Source organism: Peromyscus leucopus, chromosome 13 (genome assembly GCF_004664715.2).
Source record: "Peromyscus leucopus breed LL Stock chromosome 13, UCI_PerLeu_2.1, whole genome shotgun sequence".
Classification (NCBI taxonomy): domain Eukaryota; kingdom Metazoa; phylum Chordata; class Mammalia; order Rodentia; family Cricetidae; genus Peromyscus; species Peromyscus leucopus.
Genome location: NC_051074.1, coordinates 12111273 through 12139210, shown reverse-complemented (window position 1 = coordinate 12139210; position 27938 = coordinate 12111273). Strand labels below are relative to the sequence as shown.

General features: G+C 35.6%; 1 protein-coding gene across 1 annotated transcript in view; it reads left to right on the top strand.

The window, feature by feature from the left end:
- Positions 1-27938, top strand: part of St8sia4 (ST8 alpha-N-acetyl-neuraminide alpha-2,8-sialyltransferase 4) — a 97178-nt gene that overhangs the window by 10973 nt on the left and 58267 nt on the right. Inside the window, exon 3 of the mRNA XM_028879084.2 lies at positions 3855-4112. Coding sequence (XP_028734917.1) covers positions 3855-4112 — 258 coding nt within the window. The remainder of the gene's footprint in view (positions 1-3854; positions 4113-27938) is intronic.

Genomic DNA, 27938 nt, shown 5'->3' with positions numbered 1-27938 from the left:
GGTGGCTTGACTACATATCAAGAAAGCTTGCAAAGTTACAGCTTGTGTACAAAAAGTTTTTGCTGATTTGTGAGTGTGTAAGCTTAGACATTAAGCTGGGTTTCCTTTTATTTTTGAAGCAATTTTGCTTACTCTGCAGTTGAACAAAATTAAATTCATATTATGTTCTAACTCAGACCGATTATATCTTTCTGATGAAACTTAAAAGTTTTTCAATTTACTCTAAGAAGCACATTGCCTGTTTTCAGTGACATTCAACTAATTATATTTAATTGCAATTTTTTTCTTCCTTCATATATGTATGTCTAAGTGACAAAAATATTTAGGAAATCCATGGAATTTCTTATAGCCATTACATCTTTAATCTAATAAATTTTTTTAGCCTTCTAAAGTGAGAAGAATCTAATCATTCCTCACTGGTTCCAAAGAAGCTTTGTGCTTCTAAGTCACAACATTATTCATTCATAATAATTATTATCAGCATGTTATACACTTCTACCAACAGTCTTATCTCCAATAACTTTCCATGCATAAATTTTAGTCCTAAGATAGGAATGAAATGTTTAGATAAATATATGAAATAAGACATTCAAAAATCATTTAAAGCCATGCAAAGCCATTTCCTCTTAACTTTCTAGTTTAAAATAGCAATTCTACTTTTAAAAATATTTTAAGTCTTATCTAAAAGCTTTTTCTATTTTTAAGTTTATTAGTTTGTATGACTTGGAATTTTTATTGCTTTGAGAGGTATTTTGCTTTTTTTATACTTCTGCTTTATAAAAATAAATGACTGCTAAGCCTACAACCCAGCATTAGAAGGACACATAACATTAATCAGTATTCTACTGTACTTAAGATCTATTCATGTCACTGACTACTTTTTCTCCCAAAAGTTTGCCAGGCTATGTATCAGTAAATTTTGTTAAACTTTTCAAACTCCTTTTAAACTTTTTCCCTTAAAGTGGTTAAAGTACAAGTGTTCTGTTTACTTGGGCTTCAGATAACACATTTTGAAATGATTTTGCTTCTAATTTTCTATTAGCGAGAAAAGGCGTTACTTTTGGAAAGTCCCTCTTATCGGTTCACATGCATGTAAGTGTAACATTTTGATGGTGTGAAAGGGAGTTTCCCTTTTGGATTTCTAAGCTACAGAAACTTTTCTTACTTGAAAGATCAGATAACCTGATCTTCTCCTCTGAAGCTGCCAAACATGGTGCTACTTTTGAGCACAATCTTTAAATGCCTCTACAGCGGCCCATTTCAGTTCTCTTCAAAGGGAAATGGCAACATCACCCACTTCAGTGATTTAACCACATCCGTGCAGTGCAGTTTTATTTCCAAGACAACCTTGTCATCTTCACAGCTAATGAAAAGCTGTGTTAAAATCTAGATATCAAGTCCTTGCTATCTCTTCCCAGGTAATCAAGTACTAGTTAGTAAGTGTGTATGGAAGGTTATTTGTGGTGCCACTTTTGATAGTAGGGGTTTATCTTTTGTGGAGAATAGCCAGATCCTTATAATGTTTTGTTCTTAATAATGAAACTTACCCAATGTCACACAACAGTGACAATATCATCACGAAAGGAAAATACATGTCGTTATCATACATATTACTACCAGGCACTGACTTTTATCCCTGTGAAGATAGAAGCTTGCATTAAGAAGAGCACATTGGTAAATAACTTCTGCTTTCCAGCCTTTTACTGTGGTTTTCACAGATTGCTTTTTGCTGCTTTGTGATTGGTGGCTCTGAGATTAAATTATCTTGGACTTTTGTAGGCCACATTCCTAAGTTTTTGTCAATATAATTTTTTCCAAGGCTAGTAGATTCTGGCATATTTCCTGGATGTTAGTTACAAATATGAATGATTCATTCCAAAGATTCAATATTTATGCTTTAAAAATTATTCTAACCTAGCCCTCCATCCCATAACTTGATCACAGATACCTCTTTAGATCATTAAAATCTATAGATTTACACAGAAAGATAATTTTACCACTCTTGTGTGGACAGCTATGATTTGTACTCACATCCCTTACCGATCAGGGTGCAATAAAAATATGAAACTACAGAGTGCAGAACCTCACAGTTTGGATTAAACAGACCCTTTTTAGACGTAGATTCCTTTGCCTCACTGCTTGCCACCTGGTTATTTCATGTCTGATTCTTCTATTTTACATTTTAAAAAACAACAGTTGAATACATTTAAACCAGTTTCCCATGAGAAATCAATTTATTGTGTACAATATTCAGCTTCTGAAGTTTGAAAGAGCAACCACTTGATCAGGTGCATTTTCTTTCTTTTTTTAAAATTTTATTTATTTATTTATTTATTATAAAATTTTTTATTTTATAATTAATTTAATTTTACATGTCAGCCAAGGATTCCCCTGTCCTCCCTCCTCCCACCCCCCAGCCTTCCCCCCAATCCACCCCATTCCCACCTCCTCCAAGGCAAGGTCTCCCCTGGGGAGTCAGCAGAGCCTGGTAGATTCAGTTGAGGCAGGTCCAATCCCCTCCTCCCTACACCAAGGCTGAGCAAAGTGTCTCAGCATAGGCCCCAGGCTCCAAAAAGTCAGCTCATGCACTAAGGACAGGTCCCGGTTCCACTTCCTGGGGGCCCCCTACACAGTTCAAGCTAGTCAACTGTCTCACTTATCCAAAGGGCCTGGTTCAGTTCCATGGGGGGCTCTTCAGCTATTAGTTCACAGTTCATGAGTTTCCACTAGTTTGGTTATTTGTCTCTGTGCTTTTTCCAATCACGGTCTCAACATCTCTTGCTCATATAATCCTTCTTCTTGCCATTTGGACTCCTGGAGCTCCATCTGGGGTTCGGCTTTGGATCTCTGCATCTGCTTCCATCAGTCATTGGATGAGGGTTCTATCATGACAGGGTGTTTGGCCATCTAATCACCAGAGCAGGTCAGCTCAGGCACTCTCTCGACCATTGCCAGTAGTCTACAGTAGAGGTGAATTTCCACTTAGGCCACATCTCACCTGCCCTCTAGCTGGTTATGTCTATTTTCACAACTTCTGTCATCTATTTAGAATATGCACATATTTGTATTTGCACATCATCTTATATCTTATGATTAACTTGTACAATAGCTATAGAATGGGATAAGTTTTAAAAATAAAAATATGGGCTTTAAAATGCAGTGATGAGCTGAGTTAGAATTATGTTTCTCTACTACAATCATACATAAGATGCATTCACATCCAATTTGAAAAGATCAACAGCGTGTGTACACGTGCGCACGCACACAATTCTCATATAAAATTAATGTTCTGTCTGTACAGGACTTTCTAAACCATCTTACTTCTTAGACTCTTAAGTGTAAATAGAAACTTACAGACAGATTTAATGTACCATTTGGGTAAATGTATTTTAGGGGAATTCTCAATAATTTAGTATTTCTTCCTATGGTCTAATTCAAAATAACTTCAAATCATTAATATTCATCTCACTGGACAATATTAAATAAAAGCAATGACTCTAGAAAATTACAAACACTAACTAAGTATCTACTAGTACAAAGTTGATCTGTATCAACTGTACTTATCTAAGGAATTATATTTAAGTATATTTTGACCAATGGAGTGATTTTCTTACTTTAAATGATATATATGTATATACTATATCTACTTACAAAATTATTCTAAGCCCCTTACACAGGATTTTAAAATATTTCATATATTTAAAGTATTTCATATAATATTTACTTGATTTAAATACCATCTGAAATTTTAAGAGTAGTAGTTACTAGTTTATATTGTGCATGCCATGTATAAATGACCCCACCAGTTCTTAGATATGTGGTTCTTAATATAAAACTTTGCATTCCAAATACAGGAAGAACATTCTCCGTTTCTTAGATGCGGAACGTGATGTCTCTGTGGTCAAGAGCAGTTTTAAGCCTGGTGATGTCATACACTATGTGCTGGACAGACGCCGAACACTAAATATTTCGCATGATCTGCATAGCCTTCTGCCTGAGGTTTCACCAATGAAAAACCGCAGGTTTAAGACCTGTGCCGTTGTTGGAAATTCCGGCATTCTGCTAGACAGTGAGTGTGGCAAGGAGATTGACAGTCACAATTTTGTAATAAGGTGAGCATCCTTTTGCTTTTGCCTTTTTGAGACTGTGAATATGTCAACAACAGTTTACTTAGAATATTGTAAGAAATGTTTGAGATTAATATTAACTTTAGGAATTATTGATAACTCTACCATTTTTGTGTGGTATCCTTTGCAAGGCTGTAACAAACAACCTTTTATTTTGGATTAGAAATTTAATTACTATATCATTGGAAGAAAAGTTGATTTCCTTGTAGTTGCATTTCACAACAGATTTTAAAGATGGGGAAATGACTATGTTAATTATATTAGTACATACTGGGACAAACAATAGTTTCTTAGACCTCGTCTTTTAGTCATTCTTTTCATATAACTTAATTTGTACAACGAAGATTATTATGTAGCTCCATCTCATACATAAATTAATTTTACTGTTTTATTACTAATTACCTAGGAGCTGTAGAAACAAAAATCTAAGTTAGTGAGTTTGTATCTACTATATTGGGTAAAATTGCCTTTATTATTCTGTATTTGTGCTATTGGAATTATATGTTTATAAGTTTAGTTTTCTCACATAATTGAACATTCTCATTTGCTGTTCATTAGTGACCAACATATCTGACAAAGCATGTCTTTGGTTAACTTTTTATTAACTTGAAGAAGTAAGAAATGGATCATAACTGAGAGTATTAAGCAACTTTTAAAGTTCCATTCTAGTGTCTGCACAGTTTTTGTTATGTGTTAGATCCTTAGGAAACATGCTGAATGAATGAAACAGATGTGCCAATGTGTGGAAAATATATACACATTGTGAAGGCAAAGAATGTCTAGAGTGGGCTTGAAACATTGCTGTCTAGGTGAAGCACTTTTGTGAAGAATATGTAAGGTTTCTCAACTCTACTACACTCATACATTCACGGGACAGGTGAAATAAGGCAGTGCAAGTATCAACGTGTGTTAGAAAGGATTGCGACATGAAGAAGTAGATTTCAAAATGTGATTAATCCTGAAGGTAGTTGCTCCAAACAGGACTCACTTCTTGATCCCCTTTCTTAGGACATAAACATTGCAGGCTGACTAAGCTGATAGATTCAGCCCTATTTTGGATACTGATGAGAATATTGTTTTCAATGTGACACAGGATGCCATCAGTATTGAGCACATTGATATCAGTTCGTTGGTGTCACTTTCTTTCCTGGCTTTGTTACCCACTTATACTGACTGTTATGTTTAAAATTTGATTATTATCCTAATTAAAATACTGGTATCTTACACTGTGTTATTCCTTCAATAAGCAGATCCCTATCTTCTTTTATCATTTGGTAACTGCCGTTGCTACAAACCACAGCCTTTCATTTTCATTTTTCTTGCATTCATTTCCTGGAAACTGTCCGCCGTTGTTCTGGTCCCATTCTCTTGCAACAGCCTGCACGTTTGCAGACCCCTAGCATCTGATCCATTAATGATTGCAATTCTCAGTCTTTGAATTTTAACATCTGTGTTATATAAAGACAAAATTCTCTTTCCTTAGTCTAGCAGGAACCACACTGGCCTACTATGGAGAAGTAGAATTAGGTTATGTTGCTGCCCTGCCTAACCTCCAGCTAAATGCTGAGGAACTGTGGGTTTGACCAATGTTGTCTTTTCTCTCCCTTTAATGACTTGGGTACTTAATTTTGTGTATAACTGTTAGACTTACAATTCATATATTCTGTTTCAGATCACTAACCTGCCAGTGTAATCATTAAATACATTGTGATCATTTCCTTTTTTTTCTTTTTTTTTTTTTTTTTTTTTTTTTTTGATTTTTCGAGACAGGGTTTCTCTGTGTAGTTTTGCGCCTTTCCTGGGACTCACTTGGTAGCCCAGGCTGGCCTCGAACTCACAGAGATCCACCTGCCTCTGCCTCCCGAGTGCTGGGATTAAAGGTGTGTGCCACCACCACCTGGCCATTGTGATCATTTCTAAGGAAAGCAAATTCTGGTAACATCCAGTATAATGTTTTCATATTTGAACCCTGCAGCCTGTGTCTCCAATATCTTTGATCTGCTTTACTAATGATTGGCAGGTGTATTTGAGGATCCATTTTATGTTCTAGGACAGGGTTGTCTCTCACCTGAAAGAAAAACAGTAAGAGGAATATGGTTACATTTTCTAAGTTGGAATCCATTTGACTCCACTTATATTTAATCCTGAAACATTGTATCTACAACAGATGACTCAGTGTTCTGTCTATTTTATGAATTCATAAATGTTCTGGCTTCACCTAAAAGGTTAAAAGGCAACATTCATTACTTCAGTAGCTAACAATAATAATTAGTATAGAAAACTACTTTGAAAATGTTGAGAATGAGGTTGAAATGATTCACCGACTAATGGCTTCTCTTCCTGGAGGTTTCCAGTTGCTTTCTTTCCCAAAGAAAGAACCTAGATAGACTAATTACAAATTATTATATGTAAATATGTACCACAGAAAGTTACTATAGTATCAATTATATGTTTTACACACACACACACACACACACACACACACACACACACACACACACACACACAAAGCAAGCATCAAATTCCCTTTCATGGCAAATGTACATGGGAAAAATTATAGTTATCATAAAGTAGCCTGTTCCTTCACTGTCCTGTGGACTAAACTGTCAGCATATCAGTAATTTCCCTAAATAATTTCTTCAAATTGAAAAATTTGGCATTGTCTCCCCACAAACATTCTCTTTTGATTAGAACTTAGTCCTTAACTGATTTCCCTAGTTGCATGCTGTCTTCTTTGTTAGACTCCACCTTAATTGCAGCGTCTGAAACAATATTGCTATTCTAATCAGTCTCTGTATCTTTTCATTCAACTTTAAAACAAATTTAAATGTATATTTGTATATATATTTATGTCTTTTTTGTTAACTTTACATTTTATGTTACTTATTCCTTTTAAATTTTAATTTTTGTTGTTTTGATTTTTGTTCGCGTCTTTGTTTGTCTGTTTTTCAAGACAGGATTTCTCTGTGTAGCCCTGGTTCTTCTGGAACTCATTCTGTAAGCCCTGCTAGCCTCAACCTCAGAGATCTGCCTGCTTTTACCTACCAAGTTCTGGGATTAAAGGCATGTGTTGTCATGCTCAGCTTTTTAATTTTTAATTCAATATAATTACATCACTTCTACAGTCCATTTCCCCTCTCTAAGCTCTACAATGTCGTCTCCTTCCACCTCCTTCCATGCCTCCCCACTCTCTCTGAAATTGATGGCCTCTTGCTATTATTGTTACTTATATATGCATAAATATATAAATACCACCAGCGGAGTCTATTTTTTGCTTGTGTGCATATGTTTTCAGGGTTGAACAGTTTTTTTTGGATAACCAGTTATGAAGCTCATACTTGTAAAAGGCTAATTCTCTCCTCCAGTAGCCATTAGTCTTTTTCTATGGATGGGACCCAGTAGGATTTCTTTTTTTTATGTTAGCATGTTGATTGATATTATCAATGTTCAGGTCTTACGTAATTAGCCACAGGTGTAGCATCCCTGTCATTTTTAATAGACAAAATAACAACAGCCTTTTAGTCCTCTGACTCCCACATTCTTTCTGCCCCCATGCTGTAGATGTATCCATTGGAGCTGGGCTCCCCACAACCCACTGATCTCTGTGATATCAGAGATTTTTATCTGTGATATAAAAAAATCAGTTGTTTTTTTCTGTAATGGTCTTGTTTTATGAGGGATGAGAGCTACAATTTTATATGGGTATAAAGATATATTTTATACTGCAGTAAGAAATTCTGCTGGTCTGACAAGGTGATGCTATAGGTTTTCTTTTGAGATCCATGAATTCACTAGCCCCAGGTTACTGGCTAAGTTTCTAATTTCAGGAATGATCAGACAGCTGTTGGTTATCACCAACATATGAATATCACTACCGCACTTTTAGGGATGTCTTGTCATGATGATCATGATTTTGATTCATATGGGTAGGTCTATCCATTGTTTGCCTTTCTTGGAAGCTTGCATAGCACTTTTTAGTACTAAGAAAGTGGGACTGCAGGAAGGAGGCATTCAGGTTATATCCAGCCAAATCTTCTGAGTCTCATGTCCTAAGTCTGGGGTGTCAAGAGCAGTAGGTTCCTTCAACCACTGAGAGACAATCCAAAGACAAGATGTGTGTGTGTGTGTGTGTGTGTGTGTGTGTGTGTGTGTGAATGTATACATAGAAATATGAATATAAACTTAAATGAAGCTATATCATGGCAATACTCCCTATAAGAGCCATAGACTAACCCCCCAAAAAACCCCACTATCAAGCAAATTTACCCCTTTATTCATTGCTTTATATTCCACATTCAAGAGAGAACATCTGTCTATATAAATTATATCTTTCTAGGGTAAAAGATCATAGAACTTTTATCTCTTGTCATGTCAACTTGCTTATTCACAAAGAAACACATGAAAATCTCTGTTGACTGACTCTTCCTTCTCTTCATAACATTTTCAAATTTATAACAAAATAATTACTCATTCAAAATTTATAAAATGTGACATTTGAATCAATTTTTGTAAAGTTGAATTTACATAAATTCAGTGTTCTCCAGCCTAGAGCAAGTCTAGAGGCAAGAGGCTATGTGTATGTGAATATCTGGAGTCGTTTTATAGCTAATTTATTTTTTTAAGTTGCTCTCATCTCTGTTATATTATTCCCTCAAGGTCACAAATTTTTTAAAGATGGTAATAAAACTGGGCCAAATCTACTGGGATATACAAGTCAGCTATATATTAGGTTAACGTTGAACAAAGGTTTTAAACAGGCTTTTAACATAGCAGTGATTGACTGCTCTTCGGACATTTGAAGTTGGTCAAGGCCCTTAGCTCTAGAACTTTAGAAGCCTCTCTATACTTTGTTGAGCTATTGTTATTTAGTGCTTAATAATAATTTAATAATGATAAGCTATAAAAGCTTTTATCTGTCATATGTAGGAAACAAGTCACATTTGAAAAGGAAGTGAAAGAAACATCTTAATGACCATTTCCTCCCTTTTTGCACATTTTCTTTACTTTAAAAAACTAGAAGTGATGTGCTTTAATTCAGTGTATAGCATGAAAATATTGTCAGGATTTTCTGTTTTCCCAGGAGAAAATAAAATACCTTATTTTTCAAGGTACAATTTAAATATGTCCATTTTAGGAAGTATCTGCTGTAGTTGAAGGGAGGCATTTTATTTAATACCAGCTCAGTTCATTCCTTTGGTTTTTAATTTATTAGTAATTTGTGGGGTAACCATTTACTACTGTACAGGATATTTGAATGGGCATATATGGAACTTTTTTTAAATACTCAGGGAAAGAAAATTATCATTTACTGAATGAAACAATAAACAAGACATTAGCCTTTTCCCATTAAATACACTTGGTTTTGCCAAAGTTCACTTATCAGTTAAAATCCAAAATTTTGAACCTGAAAAAAAATAAAAGAAAACTGCACAAAGAAGAGAAAAGCAAGTAACAACAATATATGAGAAGAAAAAAATCATTGTCACCTGTGAAGAAAGACTGCCCCAACGGGTATATGATGCTAAGTCTTGAATATTATGAATGAGAAGAACTCTTATGTGTGCAATATCATTTGAACTCATGCATTTCTGTTGTGTCTGGTCTTCTGGATGAAGAAGTGGGTTCTCCCGGTATCTACACTAGTTCTTTGTTGATTATTTCAAAATACCTAGGAAAATGAAAATAAGGAACAATTTCAGAAGTAAAGTGACCAAATGTAACCATTTTGCCCCCTGGAAGATGAAAGTAATTTGAAATAACCCCAAAGATACCAATTTGTAGTAGATAGGTTAAAGATGTGGACCTGAGTACTTTAAATACACAGCATGGCACACAGGCCAAAGATGGATGACAATTTTAGTAATAAAAGGAACTACTCTACACTTTTGAAAGAGTTCAGCCTTTTTATTTATAAATATATATATTTATCTTTTGCATTTCTATCTTTCACTTAGTATATTTACTTTCTTTTTCAAGTCATATTTTGGTAACTTTTAGATGTCCTGATGCTGGTAATAATCATTGGAAAATTTAATTCTAATTTGATTCTTGAATTCCAACAAATCACTTGATAACAATGTGTACTAATCTCTGGAATACTGCCCCAAAGTTCTTATCCTCCTTAAAATCTTTTTTTTTTTTAATATTTATTTATTTATTATACATACAATGTTCTGTCTGCATGTATCCTTGCAGGCCAGAAGAGGGCACCAGATCTCATTACAGGTGGTTATAAGCCACCACGTGGTTGCTGGGAATTGAACTCAGGACCACTGAAAGAGTAGTCAGTGTTCTTAACCACTGAGCCTTCTCTCCAGCCCCCCTCCTTAAAATCTTCTTTAGGTGCACAATCTGCTTTTCCTTTCACAAATACCTGTGAACTTCTGTTATTGTATCTTTGTGCAGTAGTTACACTCTTTCCATTAAAGGTCCAGAAAAATATTTGTTCAGAGTTTATTGAAAATTCCATTCTTCTTTGGAATACTTCCCTATTTATTTTGAGCTGGGTAGGACATACAGAACGTTTCAGATATCTGACCCACTTGGAGATTCACTGTGCACCTGCAAAGATGTACAAAGAGGTGTTTGAATGGTTTCTTGACTAGCTTATGTTTCCAGTGAGTTTGTTTCCCACCTGCCCTAGTGGATAATGGCTTTGTTGAGGGAGATGAATTGTGTCTGGTCTACTTTCATAGGGCATTAATTAGTTTAGTGAACTCTCAAGATTGAATTTGTCTAAGTATTATGCTTAACTTGATCTTTGACTTTAAAGACAACAAAACTTTTTAAAGATGGATCTTTATTCAGCATCAATGACATTTTTATTATTTTTGTATTGTTATATTAAGAAATAAATTGACCTACATCTTAGCTATGCACTATTGTGTATAGCACGGCACACAAATGACAATCTTTTGCTCCAAGTAGCTTCCTTTTGGGAGAGGGGATGGGGAAATGTAAATGGTATATGTGTCTTGTCTTTGCTGCTTACTTATGAGGACTATGAATCTTAATATTCCCATAAATTTTAAGATATGCACAAGAAAATGACCAACTCATTTTATAAGCATAGAACACATTGAAACATGATATTTTATTCTGAAAAGGACACTCGGTATGGATTTGTACAATTAATCAATCAATTGTATTATTGTATCAGGTAGATATTGGACAAAGGCAACTAGGATCATATCAATACATGATGCTTAAGGTATAAAAACAAAAATTAAAACATAAGAGTAGGAAAACCTATTGAGAGTGTCCTTTAAGTTTTGACCATCCATATTCAACCCTCCCTACCTCTTCTCTGACCCACCAAACTTTTGTGCCTTTTTAAAATTCCTGTAGGACTAATTTGTTCTGCTCAAATATTCTTGGATGTGTGCCCTTCTATCAGAGCACATTGACTTAACAGAGACTACATTCTTAGAGAAAACTGCCTCTCCCTCTCCTAGCATCTAATCATTGCGAATAGCTTTACAGGTAGGGGTGGAATTATGAGTCCAACTTTCTTTTCCATCCTGGAATTTTTCTAGCTTGGGGTTAAACCAGTCTTTTGCATGCTTCCACAACCACAGTGAATTCATATGTACAGCTTCCCTGATGTATACAGAAAACAATGTTTCACTGGACTCATTCACCACTCTGGCTTTTACAGTCTTTATACTCCCTCGTCCACAATGATCCCTGAGTCTTGGTGACGTGGGGTGTTACATATGTTCCCTTTGGGACTGAGCACTCTAGTCTCTCACTCTTAGCACCTTGTCCAGTTGTAGGTAACTGTATTAATCACTATCTACTGCAAGTAGAAATGTCTCAGATGAGAGTTGAGAGATGTATGGATCTATGGATCTATGAGTACAACAATAATTCATTAGGATTCAGTTTAATACTATATTTAGTAGCATTATATTTGTGGTACTCTTAGTGCTTGCAACATGTCTAGCAAGAGATTCTTAACCCAATATAATTGTTTTATTCTCATTGAGTGACTAAATATTCATCAATTTCTATACTAAAAGTTTCATACTATGTGTATTTACATAAAAAGGAAAGAGAAAATATTTAATAAGCATTTCTAAAACCATAAATCAAACAATACAGTCAGGCAAACTATGATTAATGTTTCTTAATGCACATACCTCATGATACCTGGCCCATGATTACTAAGTAAATATATCTTAAGTTTCATCAAAGAAATCTTAAGACAAAAAAAGTGAGTCTCTGCTTCAAATTGAAGGTGCCAGGCCGAGCTCCAGGAGTCCAATCGATGAAAGAGAGGAGGGATTCTATGAGCAAGGGACATCGAGGCCAAGATGGGAAAAAGTACAGAGACAATTAGCCAAACTAGTGGAAATGCATGAACTGTAGACCAATAGCTGAGGAGCCCCCATGAAGCTGGACTAGGCCCTCTGGATAGGCCAGACAGTTTTTTAGCTTGAACTTTTTAGGGGTCCCCCAGGCAGTGAGATTGGGACCTGTCCCTAGTGCATGAGCTGGCTTTTTGGAGCCTACTGCCTATGGTGAGACACTTTGCGCAGCCTTGGTACAGGGAGGAGGGGCTTAGACCTACCTCAGCTGAATGTCTCAGGCTCTGCTGACTCCCCATAGGAGACCTTACCTTAGAGGAGGTGGGAATGGGGGGGGTTGTGGGGGAAGGCTAGGGGGGCAGGAGGAGGGAGGACAGGGGAATCTGTGGTTGATATGTTAAATGAATAGAAAATCTCTTAATAATAATAATAATAATAAAGAAAATATCTTGGCCTGCCATTTCCTCTGGTAGAGAGATGGCTGATGAAATTGTGAGGGCCCTTTGACATCAGCTCCTCTGTCATGTTGGGCAGGAGGAAAAAACTGATGATTTTAATCTGGTACCCATATGCCAGTTATGGACTGAATCCTCCTCCTACCTGCTTGATGATATGAGCAGTAAAAGCGTAAGATGAAATATGATTTCAGCTATATTTCTCAGATATAATTCTTGAAAAATTCATAGAAATTTTCCTTACTTCAGATGTACTGTATTAAAACTACAGGAAGCTATGATTTCTGTCTATCGGATTCTGTACTGGTGTTATAGGCACAGACCATGATCTATACAAAAGAATTCAGCCCTAGGTATGACTTTACATCCAATATTTTCTTTTCCTCTTGAGGATAAGTGCTTCTATTGTTCAAGAAGCATTTGTGTCTCTGATATTGTTAAGTACAGCAAGGTTTAATTTGAGGCCTTTTTTATTAACTAATAAAAGAAACATCACAAATATTGACTTTTCTGAGGCTACCTACAGTGTTAGATTCAATAGTAGCACTGTCTGCAAACAGAAAGAAGGAATATGTAAAATTAAAATTGCAAAATACTGAAATATTTCTTTCTGTTAATATTTGCCATATCAATATATTTAACATGGCTAGAAATAACTTTTTTGGGTTTTACAAGACAGGATTTCTCTGTGTAACAGTCCTAGCTGTACTGGAAATTTCACTGTAGGCCAGGCTAGCCTTGAACTCATAAATGTGAGCTCCTCCTAAATGTGTGTGCCACTGCACTTGGCAGTTAGAAATAATTTTATAAAATTTGAGTTAAACCATTCCTCCCATTACTTAAAATTATGTTGACTAGAACAAATCAATTTTATATTATTCTTGTAGCTATTCAAAATAATCTGTTAAATAGGAAAACATTAGTTTACTTTAGCAAAATACTAATACATCATGTATTACATAATCACAAAATAATACTTGATATGTGATACCAGGGCCCAGTCAAAAGCAGATCTGATTACAGAACTGAGTATCTATGAATCCTTTTTGCAGGAGACAGAGGCTGCATAGGTCAGGAATAGTCACTGAAATAAAATCTTTGAAGATACATGGCAAATTTGAAGTATTTTTCCATGTCTATCTCTATTATGTCAAAGAATGGAGAAAGGCTTATAAAATGTTCTAGGTAAATAGGTGTGATTCTATTATTGAATACAGTTATTCAACCTCAGAATTTTACCTAGTCTACTAGGTACTACAGGATAGGTTTAGAAGGCTAGATAGATGAACAGACATTAGATATCCTAATCATGTACTTTTGATAATCACTGATAATGTTCAGTATTACCAGAGTGCCATGAACTGACCTAGGTCAAACTAACCAGAATACACTGAACAGAATTAGTCACACTACTAGGAAACATTCACCTTTGCAAAGTGATGTACACTATTTAACTAAATCCAAATAGCATAGTTTCGGCTATGGTCAAAGTATAACAGGGGAGCATACTTTTATCCCCCTCTATAAATTTTGATGTAGATTTAGTGTTTCAGAGTCAAATCTAATTCAAATAAATGTACTTTTGGCACCACACACACAACTAATGGTAACAGAAGCCTTCATTAAGTTAAAACATAAAGCTATTTTAATATTAGTGTTATCTAATTTTTAAGATATTATAGGTACATATAATGAATCCTAGAGTGCAATCAAAGTTTATTCTTCGTGATACTGAATAAAGTGCCTAATCGTTCATTTCTAGTTTTTGTCTTCAGGAAACAAGATCTGGTATAGCTAGGCTTGCCTCAGACATATTTTGCAGCTGAGGAAATCATTGATCTGATCCCTCTTCCTCCAGGACCTAAGTGTTGGGGTTATAGATGCTGGTAACACACTCAGACCAGTTTTCAGCCTTCATGGACCTCAGTTTCCTACTTCAGAGCCTGAGATTCTGTCTATGGAGAATGCTGTACCTCCACTAGGCATAGGGATTAGAGAATCATAGAATTCTCTCTCCCTCCCCAACCCTAACAAAAGTGCTGTTTACATCACTCTGAATACTTATGTACGTAAATAAATTCTATGAAATTTTTTCAATTTAATGTGTAGCAGAAAATTCCACTTATTTTTTCACTGTATATAAAACAGGGTTAGACATGAACTCTTGCCATATGTTTATAGTACCATTTCAATTCTTCCTCCCCAGCTTTCTAACCACATTCTTCATACATTCAAGCAGATTAAATGGTGAAAGTTATCTTGGGGTTTTCATTAAAAAAAATCAAAGTCTTTAAAGTGATTTGAATTTTTCTAAAGTTAAAGTTAGGTACTTTACCACTTTATGTAAATCCACAAAAGTGGATTGTAATATAAAAATGCTACCAATGTGGTGTCCCCAGTGTGAGTCCAGAAGAAATCGTTAGCTTCATGCAGAAACACACTTTCTATGGCTTCTGTGTAATTAGTGTGGATTTTTGTTTGACGTTGTTAATGTCTTCCTTACTAATATTCCTTTTATCCATCCTACCTTTTTTTTTTCTTTCTTTTGTCTTCATCGTTTTCTCTGTATGTACTCATTCTCCCTTTGGTCATCCCTGCCCTCACTCACCACAGGCTTTGAATTGCGTTGTCAGAAACAGTTTACTTTGAAAAGGAAGGAAGACTCAGAGATGCAACAAGGTATTTGATCTTAGATTGCAGTTCAGGATTCCAGTGCCAACTTGAGGCTCATTACAAATATGAAATCGCAGAACTTGAGCCAGGCCTGCTGAGTCAGAATGTGTGTATTATTACCTGTTCAGGGGGGTTGGAGATTGACTCTCAGTGTGCTGGAGGAAAGCTGGAGCTAAACATTCTATCTAACTTCTCTGGCCTGTGCGTTTAGGGTCCAGTAACAAGAATGGTCCATTGAATTATACATTGTTTACATGACTAAATAGATCAGTAATTAAAAAAATATAAATTTGATCAAATTTAACTTTAAAAAACTCTTTTTATGTACAATTTTTGCAATATTGAGTTTCAAAATTAGTAAGAGTGCCTTTCTGTATTATTATCTATAATATTTAGTAAAAAAAAATCATGAGTTCTACAAAGGATGAGGGGCCCCCAACTGGATCAGGCCCTCTGAATAGGTGAGACAGTCTATTGGCTTGATCTGTTTGGGAGGCATCTAGGCAGTGGTACCAGGTCCTGGGCTCGTTGCATGAGTTAGCTGTTTGAAACCTGGGACTTATGCAGGGACTCTTGGCTCAATCTGGGAGGAGGGGACTGGACCTGCCTGGTCTGAGTCTATCAGGTCGATCCCAGTCCTCAGGGGAGACCTTGATCTGGAGGAGGTGGGAATGGGGGGTGGGCTGGGGGAAAGGGGGGGGGGGCAGGAAGGGAGAGAACAAGGGAATCTGTGGCTATTATGTAGAACTGAATAGTATTGTAAAATAAAAAAAATAAAATATAAAAAAACAAACAAACAAACAAAAAAAGAATTCCATACATAAAAAAAAGAATCATGAGTTCTAAAGTCAGGTAAAAAGATGAATAGGAAAGTAACATATATACACAATTTTTAGTATGTTATTATTTTTTACATCTATGTGTGTTTTGCCTGTATATATATATATATATATATATATATATATATATATATATGTAGTTTGATCTGCTTGGGGGTCCCTGGGGGTAGGATCAGAATCCATCCTTGGTATATGAGTGAGCTTTTTAGAGCCCACTACCTACGATGGATGGGACACCGTGTGCAGCCTTGAGGCAGTGGGAATATATATATCGTTTGTACTTGGTGCAACTCAAGGTCAGAACAGGGCTTCAGATAACCTAGAACTGGGTTACAGTTTTCTGTGAGCTGCTATGTGAGTGCTGAGGATCAAACATAGGTCCCCTGGAAGAGCACCCAGTAATGCTCTTATCCTCTGAGTAATGCTCTTATCTCTCTAGCCTGATATATATATATACATATATATGTATATATATACATATATATGTATATATATGCATATATATAATTTGTATAAATTTATATAAAATGAAATTGCAGGTACCTTGCCCAACATGGAAGTTCAATGACTAGAAATACAAACTCTTTTTTTTGTTTAGCACTCCTTTTTTTCTATTAAGAACATTTTTTCATTCATTTTACACACCAATAAAATATCCCCCTCTTCCCTCCTCCAGCACCCCCAGCCTCCCCTCCCAACCTACCCCCTACTCTCCCCCACAAGAAGGCAAGGGCTTCCCATGGGGAGGCACATCCAGGAGAGGCAAGTCCAAGCACTTCCCACTGCCTCAAGGCTGCACACGGTGTCCCATCCATCGTAGGTAGTGGGCTCTAAAAAGCTCACTCATATACCAAGGATGGATTCTGATCCTACCCCCAGGGGCCCCCCCAAGCAGATCAAACTACACAACTGTCTTGCCATGCAGAGGGCCTAGTCTAGTCCTGTGAAGGCTCCACAGCCATTGATTCAACTTTCATGAGTTGGTTTGGCTGTCTCTGCATGTTTCTCCATCATAATCCTGATGCACTTACTCATAGAATCCCTCCTCTCTTTCTTTGACTGGACTCCTGGAGCTCTGTCTGGTGACTGGCTATGGATCACTGCATCTGCTTCCACCAGTCATTGGAGAAAAGCTCTGTGATGACAGTTAGGATATTCATCAGTCTGATCACTGGGGTAAGCCAGTTCAGTTCAGGCAACCTCTCCACTATTTATAGTAGTCCAAGTTGGGGTCATCCTTGGGGATTCCTGGCAACTTCCCTAGCACCAGGTTACTCTCTATCCCCATGATATCTCCCTCTATCATGTTATCTATTTTATTGCTTTCCCACTCCATCCCTGATCCAGCTCAACCATCTCATCCTTATGTTCTCACTCCCTATCCACTACCCTCCATTGCCTACCCCTCATTCCCAGTTTATTCATCGATTTTCCCTTCCCCAGGACGATCCATGCATCCTTCTTCTTCCTTGTTAGCTAACTTCTCTGGAGTTGTGGGTTTTTGTCTGGTTATCCTTTGCTTTACATCTAGTATCCACTTATGAGTGGGTACATACTATGTTTGTCCTTCTGAGTCTGGGTTACCTCACTCAGAATGATTTTTTTCTAGTTCCATACATTTGCCTGCAAATTTCATGATGTCATTGCTTTTCTCTGCTGAGTAGTACTCCATTGTGTATATGCACCACATTTTCTTTATCCATTCTTTAGTTGAGGGGCATCTAGGTTGTTTCCAGGTTCTGGCTATTATGAATAATGCTACTATGAACATAGTTGAGCATATGTCCTTTGAGCATTCTTTGGGTCTTGAGGTAGATTGATTCCCAATTTTCTGAGTTTCTCTAAAGTGGCTATACTAGTTTGCACTCCCATCAACAGTGGATGAGTGTTCCCCTTCCTCCACATCCTCTCCAACATAAGCTGTCATCAGTATTTTTGATCTTAGCCATTCTGACAGGCATAAGATGGTGTCTCAGAGTCCTTTTGATTTGCATCTCCCTGATAAGTAAGGGTGTTGAGAAATTCCTTAAATGTCTTTCATCCATTTGAAATTCTTCCTTTGAGAATTCTCTGTTTATCTCTATAGCCCATTTTTAATTGGGTTGTTTGTTATTTTGATGTCTAGTTTCTTGAGTTCTTTATATACTTTGGAGATCAGCCTTCTGTCAGATGTGGGGTTGGTGAAGATCTTTTCCCATTCTGTAGCCAGTTGTTTTGACTTATTTACTGTGTCCTTTGCCTTACAGAAGTTTCTCAGTTTCATGAGGTCCCATTTATTAATTGTTGCTCTCAGTGTCTGTGCTCCTGGATATTTAGGAAATGGTTTCCTGTGCCAATGTGTTTAAGACTATTTCCTACTTTCTCTCCTATCAGGTTCAGTGTAACTGGTTTTATATTGAGGTCTTTGATCCACTTGGACTTGAGTTTTGTGCATGGCGATAGATATGGATCTATTTGCAATCTTCTACATGTTGACATCCAGTTATGCCAGCACCATTTGTTGAAGATACTTTCTTTTTTCCATCGTAAAGTTTTGGCTTCTTTGTCAAAAATCTGGTGTTCATAGGTGTGTGGGTTAATGTCAGGGTTTTCGATTAGATTTCATTGGTGTACAAGTAGGTTTTTATGCCAATCCCAAGCTGTTTTTATTACTATTGTCCAATATAAATGACACATGCTTTATCCAAATTTATCAGGTATGTATAAAGTTGACACTGGATAACAGAATCTAAGCAAGACTGAGTAAGCTGTGAGAGAATCTGATCTAAGGGAGCAAAGGAACACCAATTCAGAAGACAGAAGTATCTATAGAATGTGAATAGGTAAAAATAGATTGTAATGAAGGTATCTATGTCCTGGGGAATATGAAGTAATATGGCAAAGATGGCCCATCTTTCTAAGAAGAGGGATGTTTCACCAAAGAAAGGGGTGGAGAATGGAAGAATCAGATACTTTAGAGAATAAAACCATATAGATTCTTCAGTGATGTGTAGTTTATGACAAACTTTAAATCACAAGATGACATTCACTGCATGCTACCATTTATAAAAATAAAATTTAACTAGCAGACTATTTGTTAGCAGAAACAAAGCAACATTTGCTTATAATTGCAAAGCATACCTTTAATTCTTTCACACATGCACACACGTTTCTTAATGGCAAATAGAAAAGAGAAGTTTTTGACAGAAAGATAGCTCCAGAGAATGAAGAGGATGCTTCATATTTGTGTGAATTCAAAGAACAATTTGTGTTTCAGAGAAAGGACCACATCTTGAATAACTTTTGCCATTCTATTTTACAATTTTCCTTAATACATTTTCATAATTTTTGCTTAATAGAATTTTACAGCTTTAAAATTATTATCTTTGCATGTTTTGTCTACTGAGTTTAATTATAAAACCCATGCTTTAAGTACAACTCATAATTTAATTTTATTTTGATTAATCATTTTAAAAATTAACAATGTTAAATAGGAAGGTTATTGGGAATTGCTGCATGCTAAGCAATGATTAGTTTTTGTAATTATGTTGGTCCTAAGACAAAAGAACATGTTAATAAGAAATAGTAATGAAAATGGAAACAACAATACTAAAACTAATTTAAAGCATATTTTCTAATTCCTAAAAATAAAGATTATATATATATTTATATATAAATATGGTGTTAAAAATTAGTATGTAGTGAAAATCTTCACTGATATTCATATCTCAGTGAAACACAGACATGTAAATGCATAGAACTTCCCCCAAAATCAAGTTCATGATGTCCTGTAAGAGCCTTAAAATATTTATATCCACATACATGTCATTTTTCAGTTGTAGAAATTCTGCCAAGTGGAAGCAATTGCTCAACCATGAAAGCATTGTTACCGTGCACAGAAAACAACTAAGAAATCACTGGACATTTATATGAGTGAAAATTCTCCAGGTGGAGACAAAAGTATGAGGTAGAAGAACCCAAAATTACAAAACACAAGTGTTTCCAGGGCTGTAAGATAACATATGAGTTTGGGGTTGCTTTCATTTTGGGTTCACAATGAAAATACATGGAAAAGAAAAGCCAAATTTGGAAGTAGATATTAAGAATAATCGTGTGATATTGATTATTTTCATGACATTTTGAATATCTCAAGAAATAGCCTTATAGTTCTTTGGAGTTTTGGTTTATTTAATTTTATTTGATTTGCAATTGCTATAGACAAAAAGGAATAGATTCAGAATTCTAGAGATATGTGTCTATAAATGGAATGAAAACACTATAAAAAGTGGTTATGGAAAAAACAGCCTCCCAATATGGGTGTCTAGAGGAAGCAAGTCTGAATTTGAGATCAGCGTAGAAAAGAAGAGAAAATATTGTACTGGGGCGGCATGATTCAACATGGCACAGAGTTTCTCCTCTAACATAAAGTGCTACAAAATGCCCAGTTTATTAGTTTTTCCATAGATTTAAAATATAGTTTCAGTTTTTATTTAAAGTTAAAGATTTACCTTTTAAGCCTTTGTACATGGATGCTATATTTAAATTTTTTGATCCAAAGTCAAACACAAAATTTTCAGTACATAACAGCTTTGGATTTTTTAAAAATAATTTTCCTTCCATTAGTCCCCTAGGTATGAAGAGTTATGCTGAAGTAGTTCAGAGCAGAAATCTCTACTTTTGAGGTTTCCAGAGTGTAGGGCAGGGTGTAAACTCATGAAGTCACAGTGTGCGGGTTGCTGCTTAAAAGGGCACTCACAGAACACAACAGTGATGGGAAGTAGAAGAGATGTAACTGTCCAGGTGGGATAAGTCTATCAAAGTTGGGTACGTCTGAGTTGAACTGTAGAGAGGCAGCAGGTAAATACAGAAGGGGAACAAGCATAATGTTGTGGTCTTTTTCAATGCTCATGGAGAACGGTTTTAGTGTGTGTTAATGCAAGAATGCATTGATTAATGAGTGCAAGAAAGACTGAATAGGGAGATGAGACACACAAATTGAAAGGGCCTAAGAAGATTGAAATTAATTTTGCACATGTTCTGGGAAGACATTCAACAAAGGAGTTGTAGGATAAAATGTGAGGCTCATTAAGATGTTTCAGCCAATAGAGTAATGCAAATGAAATAAAATTGATTCAGGATGAGTATGAATTATTATACAATAATGATTAAGACTGAGATTGCAAAAAATTGCATTCAGTTTTTTCTCAAATATGAGGATATTTGAGCATATACAATGAGATGTTTTGGGGGTTGAATCCTTGTCTGAGATAGACACTTATGTCTCACATACACTTTTTAGGTGTTGCCTGAAGGTATTTTCAGTGAATTAGTAGAGCATGGCATTTTGACAATGACTCATCATTTGCAACATCATGATAATGTCAAAAAGCTTCCAGATATGAGAGCACTTAGGCTTTGTATTTTCACATGAGGGATGTTCAAACTGTAATGCTGAACACACTAAGAAACTTACCAAGATGAGAGAAGAACTGAGAGACAGATGTGGGGATGAGAAATTGAGGACAAGCAAAAAAAAATCAGTAATGCAACAATGCTGTGAATTTACATAATGAGAAAAATACAAATGGAAAGATGAGTATACAACTCTAAGAAAAGGTTAGATGTTTTTTATGGTATATTAAACCCAACCTTGGAGAATTCAAATTCATTCTCACTAAGGTGCTTCATACATACATCAATCTTGTACATTTCTTCAGAGAACAAGAAGCTTAGGGCTTCCTTGCAGATACTCAGCCAGTGGACAAAACAACGACACAGCTTTCTTTCCAACTCAAATTCCAACAATATTTCTTATGCAGAATAAAAGCACTTACAACTTTCACTGGTAAAGATAAGACAGGGTTGTTCCAGGTTGAGAAGCATTAACTGAATGTTTACTGTGAAACTAAGGACTCTAAAGTGTATTCTAACTTTCAGGGACACTCTGAAGGACAGAAGGGAGAATCCCATTTTAATGTTTGATATTTTCCAACGGCACCAAGAGTTCTCAAAGTGTAGACTAAGACTATAAAATATGTTTTTTTTAATCAATAATATCCAAAGTAAAAATCACCAAGCTGAAATTTGTATGATTCAATAGTTTTTCTGTTATAGTCTACGGTCTATAACATAAGAACTTCTTTCCATTAAGTTCTTACTATGAACAAAAGATACGTTTGAATATCTTTAAGGCAGGTAACCAGGAAACCCATGAGCTTCTACTTAAAAGCCTTAGCATCTTAATCAAAATTATACAAAATTTTAAATCAAGTATTTGTGTACTACCTCTTTAACATGTATTCAAACCAAACCACAGACATTTTCAAATACTTTGAAGAAATAATTAGTGTCTAATAACTCTTGTCTGTATTTAGAAGCAAAACAAATTTTCTAGTACAAATATAGCACAAAGTGTCTATTAAGCACAGTAATATAATAGATATATAATATCCTTCCAATGATTCAGGATTGATAAGTAGTACATTTGTATTGTGACCATCCTAACTATGGCTTATGCACACAGAAAATGTCAGCATTTGTAGTTAAGTGTTCCTTTGGGCTATCTCAGATGCCCACTCTCAGGAAATAACAGTTGAAAGGACAGTCATTTGACAATAAGCAACTCTGAATTCCACTGCTGATATAGCAGTTAAATGCAGTGTAACTTTCAGCAAATGAAACAATACACCTTGGGATCCATTTTCTCCAGTTGATTTGCCTAACGAAGAAATTGAACTCAATGGTCTCTTGCACTCCTTTCTGACTCTCAAACCCTGTGACTGTATTTCCTATGATTCACTGGATGTCTTTGGAACAAGGCCAGTGAGTGGGCTGACATTGTTTGGAATTTTTGTCTTCTAGTTACCATAGTTTATAGATGAAATTCTGCTGTGAGATGTCTTTCTGTACACTGTGAATGTGTTGCTCTGACTGGTTGATAAATAAAGTTGCATTGGCCTATGGCAGGGGAGGATGGAGCCAGGCAGGAAAATCCAAGAGAGATAGTGAGAGGAGAAAGGAGAGTGGGGGGAGACGCCAGACTGCCAACCAAGGAGCAACATGCAATGGGACACAGGTGAAGCCAAAGAATGCGTGGCAATACATAGATTAATGAAAATGGGTTAATTTAAGATGAAAGAGCTAGCTAGCAAGAAGTCTTCCATGGACCAATGCACCTTTATTTATCAACCAATCAGAGCAACACATATTCACAGCATAGAGATATCCCACAGCAATACCAGGAAGTAATATGGCAGGGCAAGAAAGGTATGTAAGGCTTGTGTGATTCCCAAGCAAAGGCATGAGATCTTAAGTGCTGGGATGAAAGGTGTGTGCCACCACTGCCTGGCTTTATGTCTAATCTAGTGGCTATCTCTGTCCTCTGATCCTCAGGCAAGTTTATTAGGATACATAATATATCACCACAAAATTTCACCAGTGAAGTTGTGGTACTAACACATATTGCTGTGCTCTCTGGTCTGGTTTTCATTTCATTTGGTTCAGAATTGTTGCATTCCTTCTGATGAATGCCGGTCAGCTGGCTAAGATGTAAAATCAAGAGGTGAGCACTGTCTAGCTGAAGAAAAACAAGCATGACATTCAATGACTCACTGAGAGGACGGTAAGTGTGATGAGATCAGGGTCTCGGGATTTCATAGATTATAGGAAAGGTGTAAAGAAGAACCAAATAACTGCTAGAATTACTCAAAGAAAGAGAAGTAGTTCTACATCATCATCACTCAGGATGGCTCTAGGGAAAAGACCTTGACACATTTCTGAGGATAGAACCTAGTTCCTGTATCTGCCACTTTACTGGCAACCATCAAAATTCCTGGAATTACAGAACGAAATATTGAAATACCAATCAACTCATCTGTTACTAGAAACATAAAAGTATGAATTAATAGTCAGCATGATGCCAAATATTATCAGTAATTATTTTTAAGAGGACTTACAAGAATTATGTTTTTGAAAACAACATTTCCTTCTGTTTGGGTAGAATGATTTCAATGTTTTCATGGCCTTATGTGTACGTGTTTGTGTGTTTGTGTGTGTGTGTGTGTGTGTGTGTGTGTACATGTATGTAAAATTAATACATAGACCTCCATGCAGTGAATATGGCTTCATTTAAAAAAATTGTAACAATACTAGTTTTAATTGAAAGGTTCAATTAAAAATATGAACAGTGTGCATAGGCACACTGTACATATATGAAGAGTAAGGAGAAATGAGATTATATTTACACTTTTACACAGAGAAATTGAGTTTTTTTTTCTAAGAGTTATTTTTCAATTTAAATGTGTCTTTATGTGAGAATGGGGGATATGTGTGTGTGTGGAGGGGGATGCCAGCAGAGGTCAGAAGCATTGGGTCCTCCTGGAGTTAGAGTTATAGGTGCTTGTGAGCCACCTAGCATGGGTGCTTGGAACTGGACTTGGGACCTTGCCAATAATAGCAAAGTTCTTAATTGCTGAGTCATCTATCCAGCCCAAAGAACTTCTTTTTAATTAAATATTGAACTTTTGAGATTTCATGAACTATAATTTTATGTATTCATCTTTGAGTGGTAGCACTTCTGTGGATACTGCATTGATTGTTTTTGTTTTGTGAAGTAGAATATATTATTAAAGTACTGAAAACCATTGAAAATTGTAGTTGTGAGATAAGTATTGGCTTCAATGCTTTTGATTCTGTACATATCTTAAGCCAGTTTCTAAGATTTGAAAATCAATGGGACACCTTTTCTCATTAGTAACACGTGACTATGAATTCTTCATTGTATTTGTGATTTTAAGACCTGGGTAATTCACACATTTGCCATCTGGTATGAGGTAGTAGCTAATGCTCTTATGTTTGGTGATTTTCACAAGTATTCATACTAAACAATGAAGGGCTGAGTAAAAAACATGGGTATTTTATAAATGACAGAAGTTAAATTTTGTACAAAGATTCACAAATGATTCAATAAAAATTCAAAATTTGAATTTCATAACTATTTTCAGTATTGCTATCATATTAAAATACTTGAGTTTTAAATATAAGCAATTATTTCATTAATTTGTCACATTTATTCAGCTAGTGTTTTATGCAAATTCAATCAACTATTACCTAACATCCTCTAGGTATCCAGTTCTAGAGCACTTTACAAGTATTACAGATACAAAGACAAAGGTGTATTGTATTTGGAGGTTAAAGTTTAAAGGAGAAATCAGATATGTATAGAGGAATAACAAAAGAATACCATGACAGAAATAATTGAAATAGGAATAGAAGATTATTGGAAATGAGACAGAGAAATCCATTATAAAAATGAGAGTTCAGTATTTGATGGTGATTCTGATAGAAAAGGGAAAAATAAATGGCATTTACACAAAATCTTATAATTCACAATCTCCTTGCTTTTATTTTTTAATTAATGACATTAATTTTACAAGGTAACAGTTTCTCTTGCTTGCTGTGCTTCATACATGCCATGTTGATGAAGTAATGCACAAGTATGTATAATTTTTAATGTTTTCAGTCTTGATTATTAAAATCATTAACATCACAAAACCGTTGCAGTTTTAACTTTGCAAATACATGCTTTGATCTCTTTCTTTTCTTAGACCCTTCAGTTACAATTCTTTATATGCAACTTAGGAAAACTGTCCCTATTTGGAGTGCTTAATTTGGTGGCCTTTATTTTGAAGCTGTTTCTCACCTCTTTAATTATATGCCAAGAAGATTTCTGTCTTGAGCAATTTCTATAAAATAGGCTTTTTACAATATCTCAAGATTACCTGTGGTCTTTGACACAGCACAGGGCTTTATTGAGTAAGTTAGAACTTGCACTTTCACATTTAAAAAGAACAAATTTTAACTGTTACAATTTAATTAAATGGGAATCCTGAAAATTAGACTTACTTTAAACACTACAGTTTATTTTCTACTTATCATCACACCTAGACAGTGTTTAGTAATACTGGAGGCCAACTTTTCTTACAAATGAATTTTGATGTAGAGTTTCTGTTTTGTTTTACTTTGTTTTTTTGTTTTTGTTTTTTTTTTTTTTTGTTTTTTTTTGTTTTTTTTTGTTTTTAGTTTGGTTTGAGGGAAAGACTTCATTTACCCTCAGTATCTGTCCAGTTTCCCCAACTTGCTTTAAATGATCTTGCACATACCTATGGAAACAACCAGTTACTTAAGCACATTGGCGTGCCAGACTGTATTTCTTGTTTTACATTAAACATTTCCAGCTGCAAGGTTCTTTTAAAAGCATGTTGGTCTATTTTAACACTACTTCTGAGACCATTAAGAGCTACTCCTCAGAGTAAAGCGGTCTGTTCATCACTTTGTGCTTTCCTTGGCTCCAACTGCACAACAGAAATACACACTGGAAACAAAATGAAGCCTGAAGCACAGGCTTGAGAGATGGCTTTGTACTGAACAGCAGTTGCTTCTCTTCTGGTGGATCTGAGTTCATATAACAGCACCCACATCAAGTTGCTCACTGCTATCTTAGCTGTGGTTCCAGGAACTCTGAGCTGCCGGATCTCTGTAGATCCCAGCACTCATCTGCCTATAACCACATGCAGAAATATACACCTACATGTAATTTAAAATAATAAAAATCATCTTAAAAATGTGATGCGATTTTGGGTCCAGTGAGAAGATCTGCTTCAGGGTTTGTAAAATGAAATTCTAGGAAGCCCAACAAGATGATAACATTCTTTTCCTTTGGTGAGTCTCAACATGAGCCCAGATATGGCTTTGAACATAGATAGTGCCTCTGAAAATTCTAGAGGAGTGTTTGTGAGTTGTTCAATGAACATAGCCATCAATGAACATAGCCATATACAAAATACATTGGATGATGGTCATCATTTTCTTAATTCATTAAATATATTTCATGTATATAATTTACTATATTGATTATTTTCATATAGAAATAAAGGTATAAATAAATACTTTAGTGTAGGCCAATAAGTTAATACTATCAGGTTTCTCTAAAGCATCACAATCAATAAAACAGATATTAACCCTTATTTTAAAAAATACAGGACATTTTCATGTTAACATGAAATGGATAACACAGGTATTGGCATACATAGGGTGTTACAAAGTGTATAGCACATGGATCAGGCTAATGCTATTGGAATATCAGATATGGAAAGTGCATATAAAAGAAAACTCTGGAAAATATGAGGTCTGTAATGAAAGACATCATTAGTCTTGTCTGCAGCCACTGACAATTTTGAGTTATGAGAACAACATGATAAAAATGTGCATTTTACCAGCAGAATGTCACTGCCGAAAACAGAATACATAAGGCAGGAAGTCCTTGAGAGAAACGACTTTGAATATTTTTTGAAAACGGTGAATAATAAATAATGTATTTTACATCGTTATCTACCCCAGCTGTCATCCCCACTACCGTGATTACTGTGTCTGGACACACGTACAGTAATTAAAATGATTACACCAAATTTTCACAAAGTGTGTGAAGGGAATCCTGTCATTTTCTATTCTAATTGACTGTATTCTTCAATTTTCCAAACTTGCTCATTCGTGACCTCA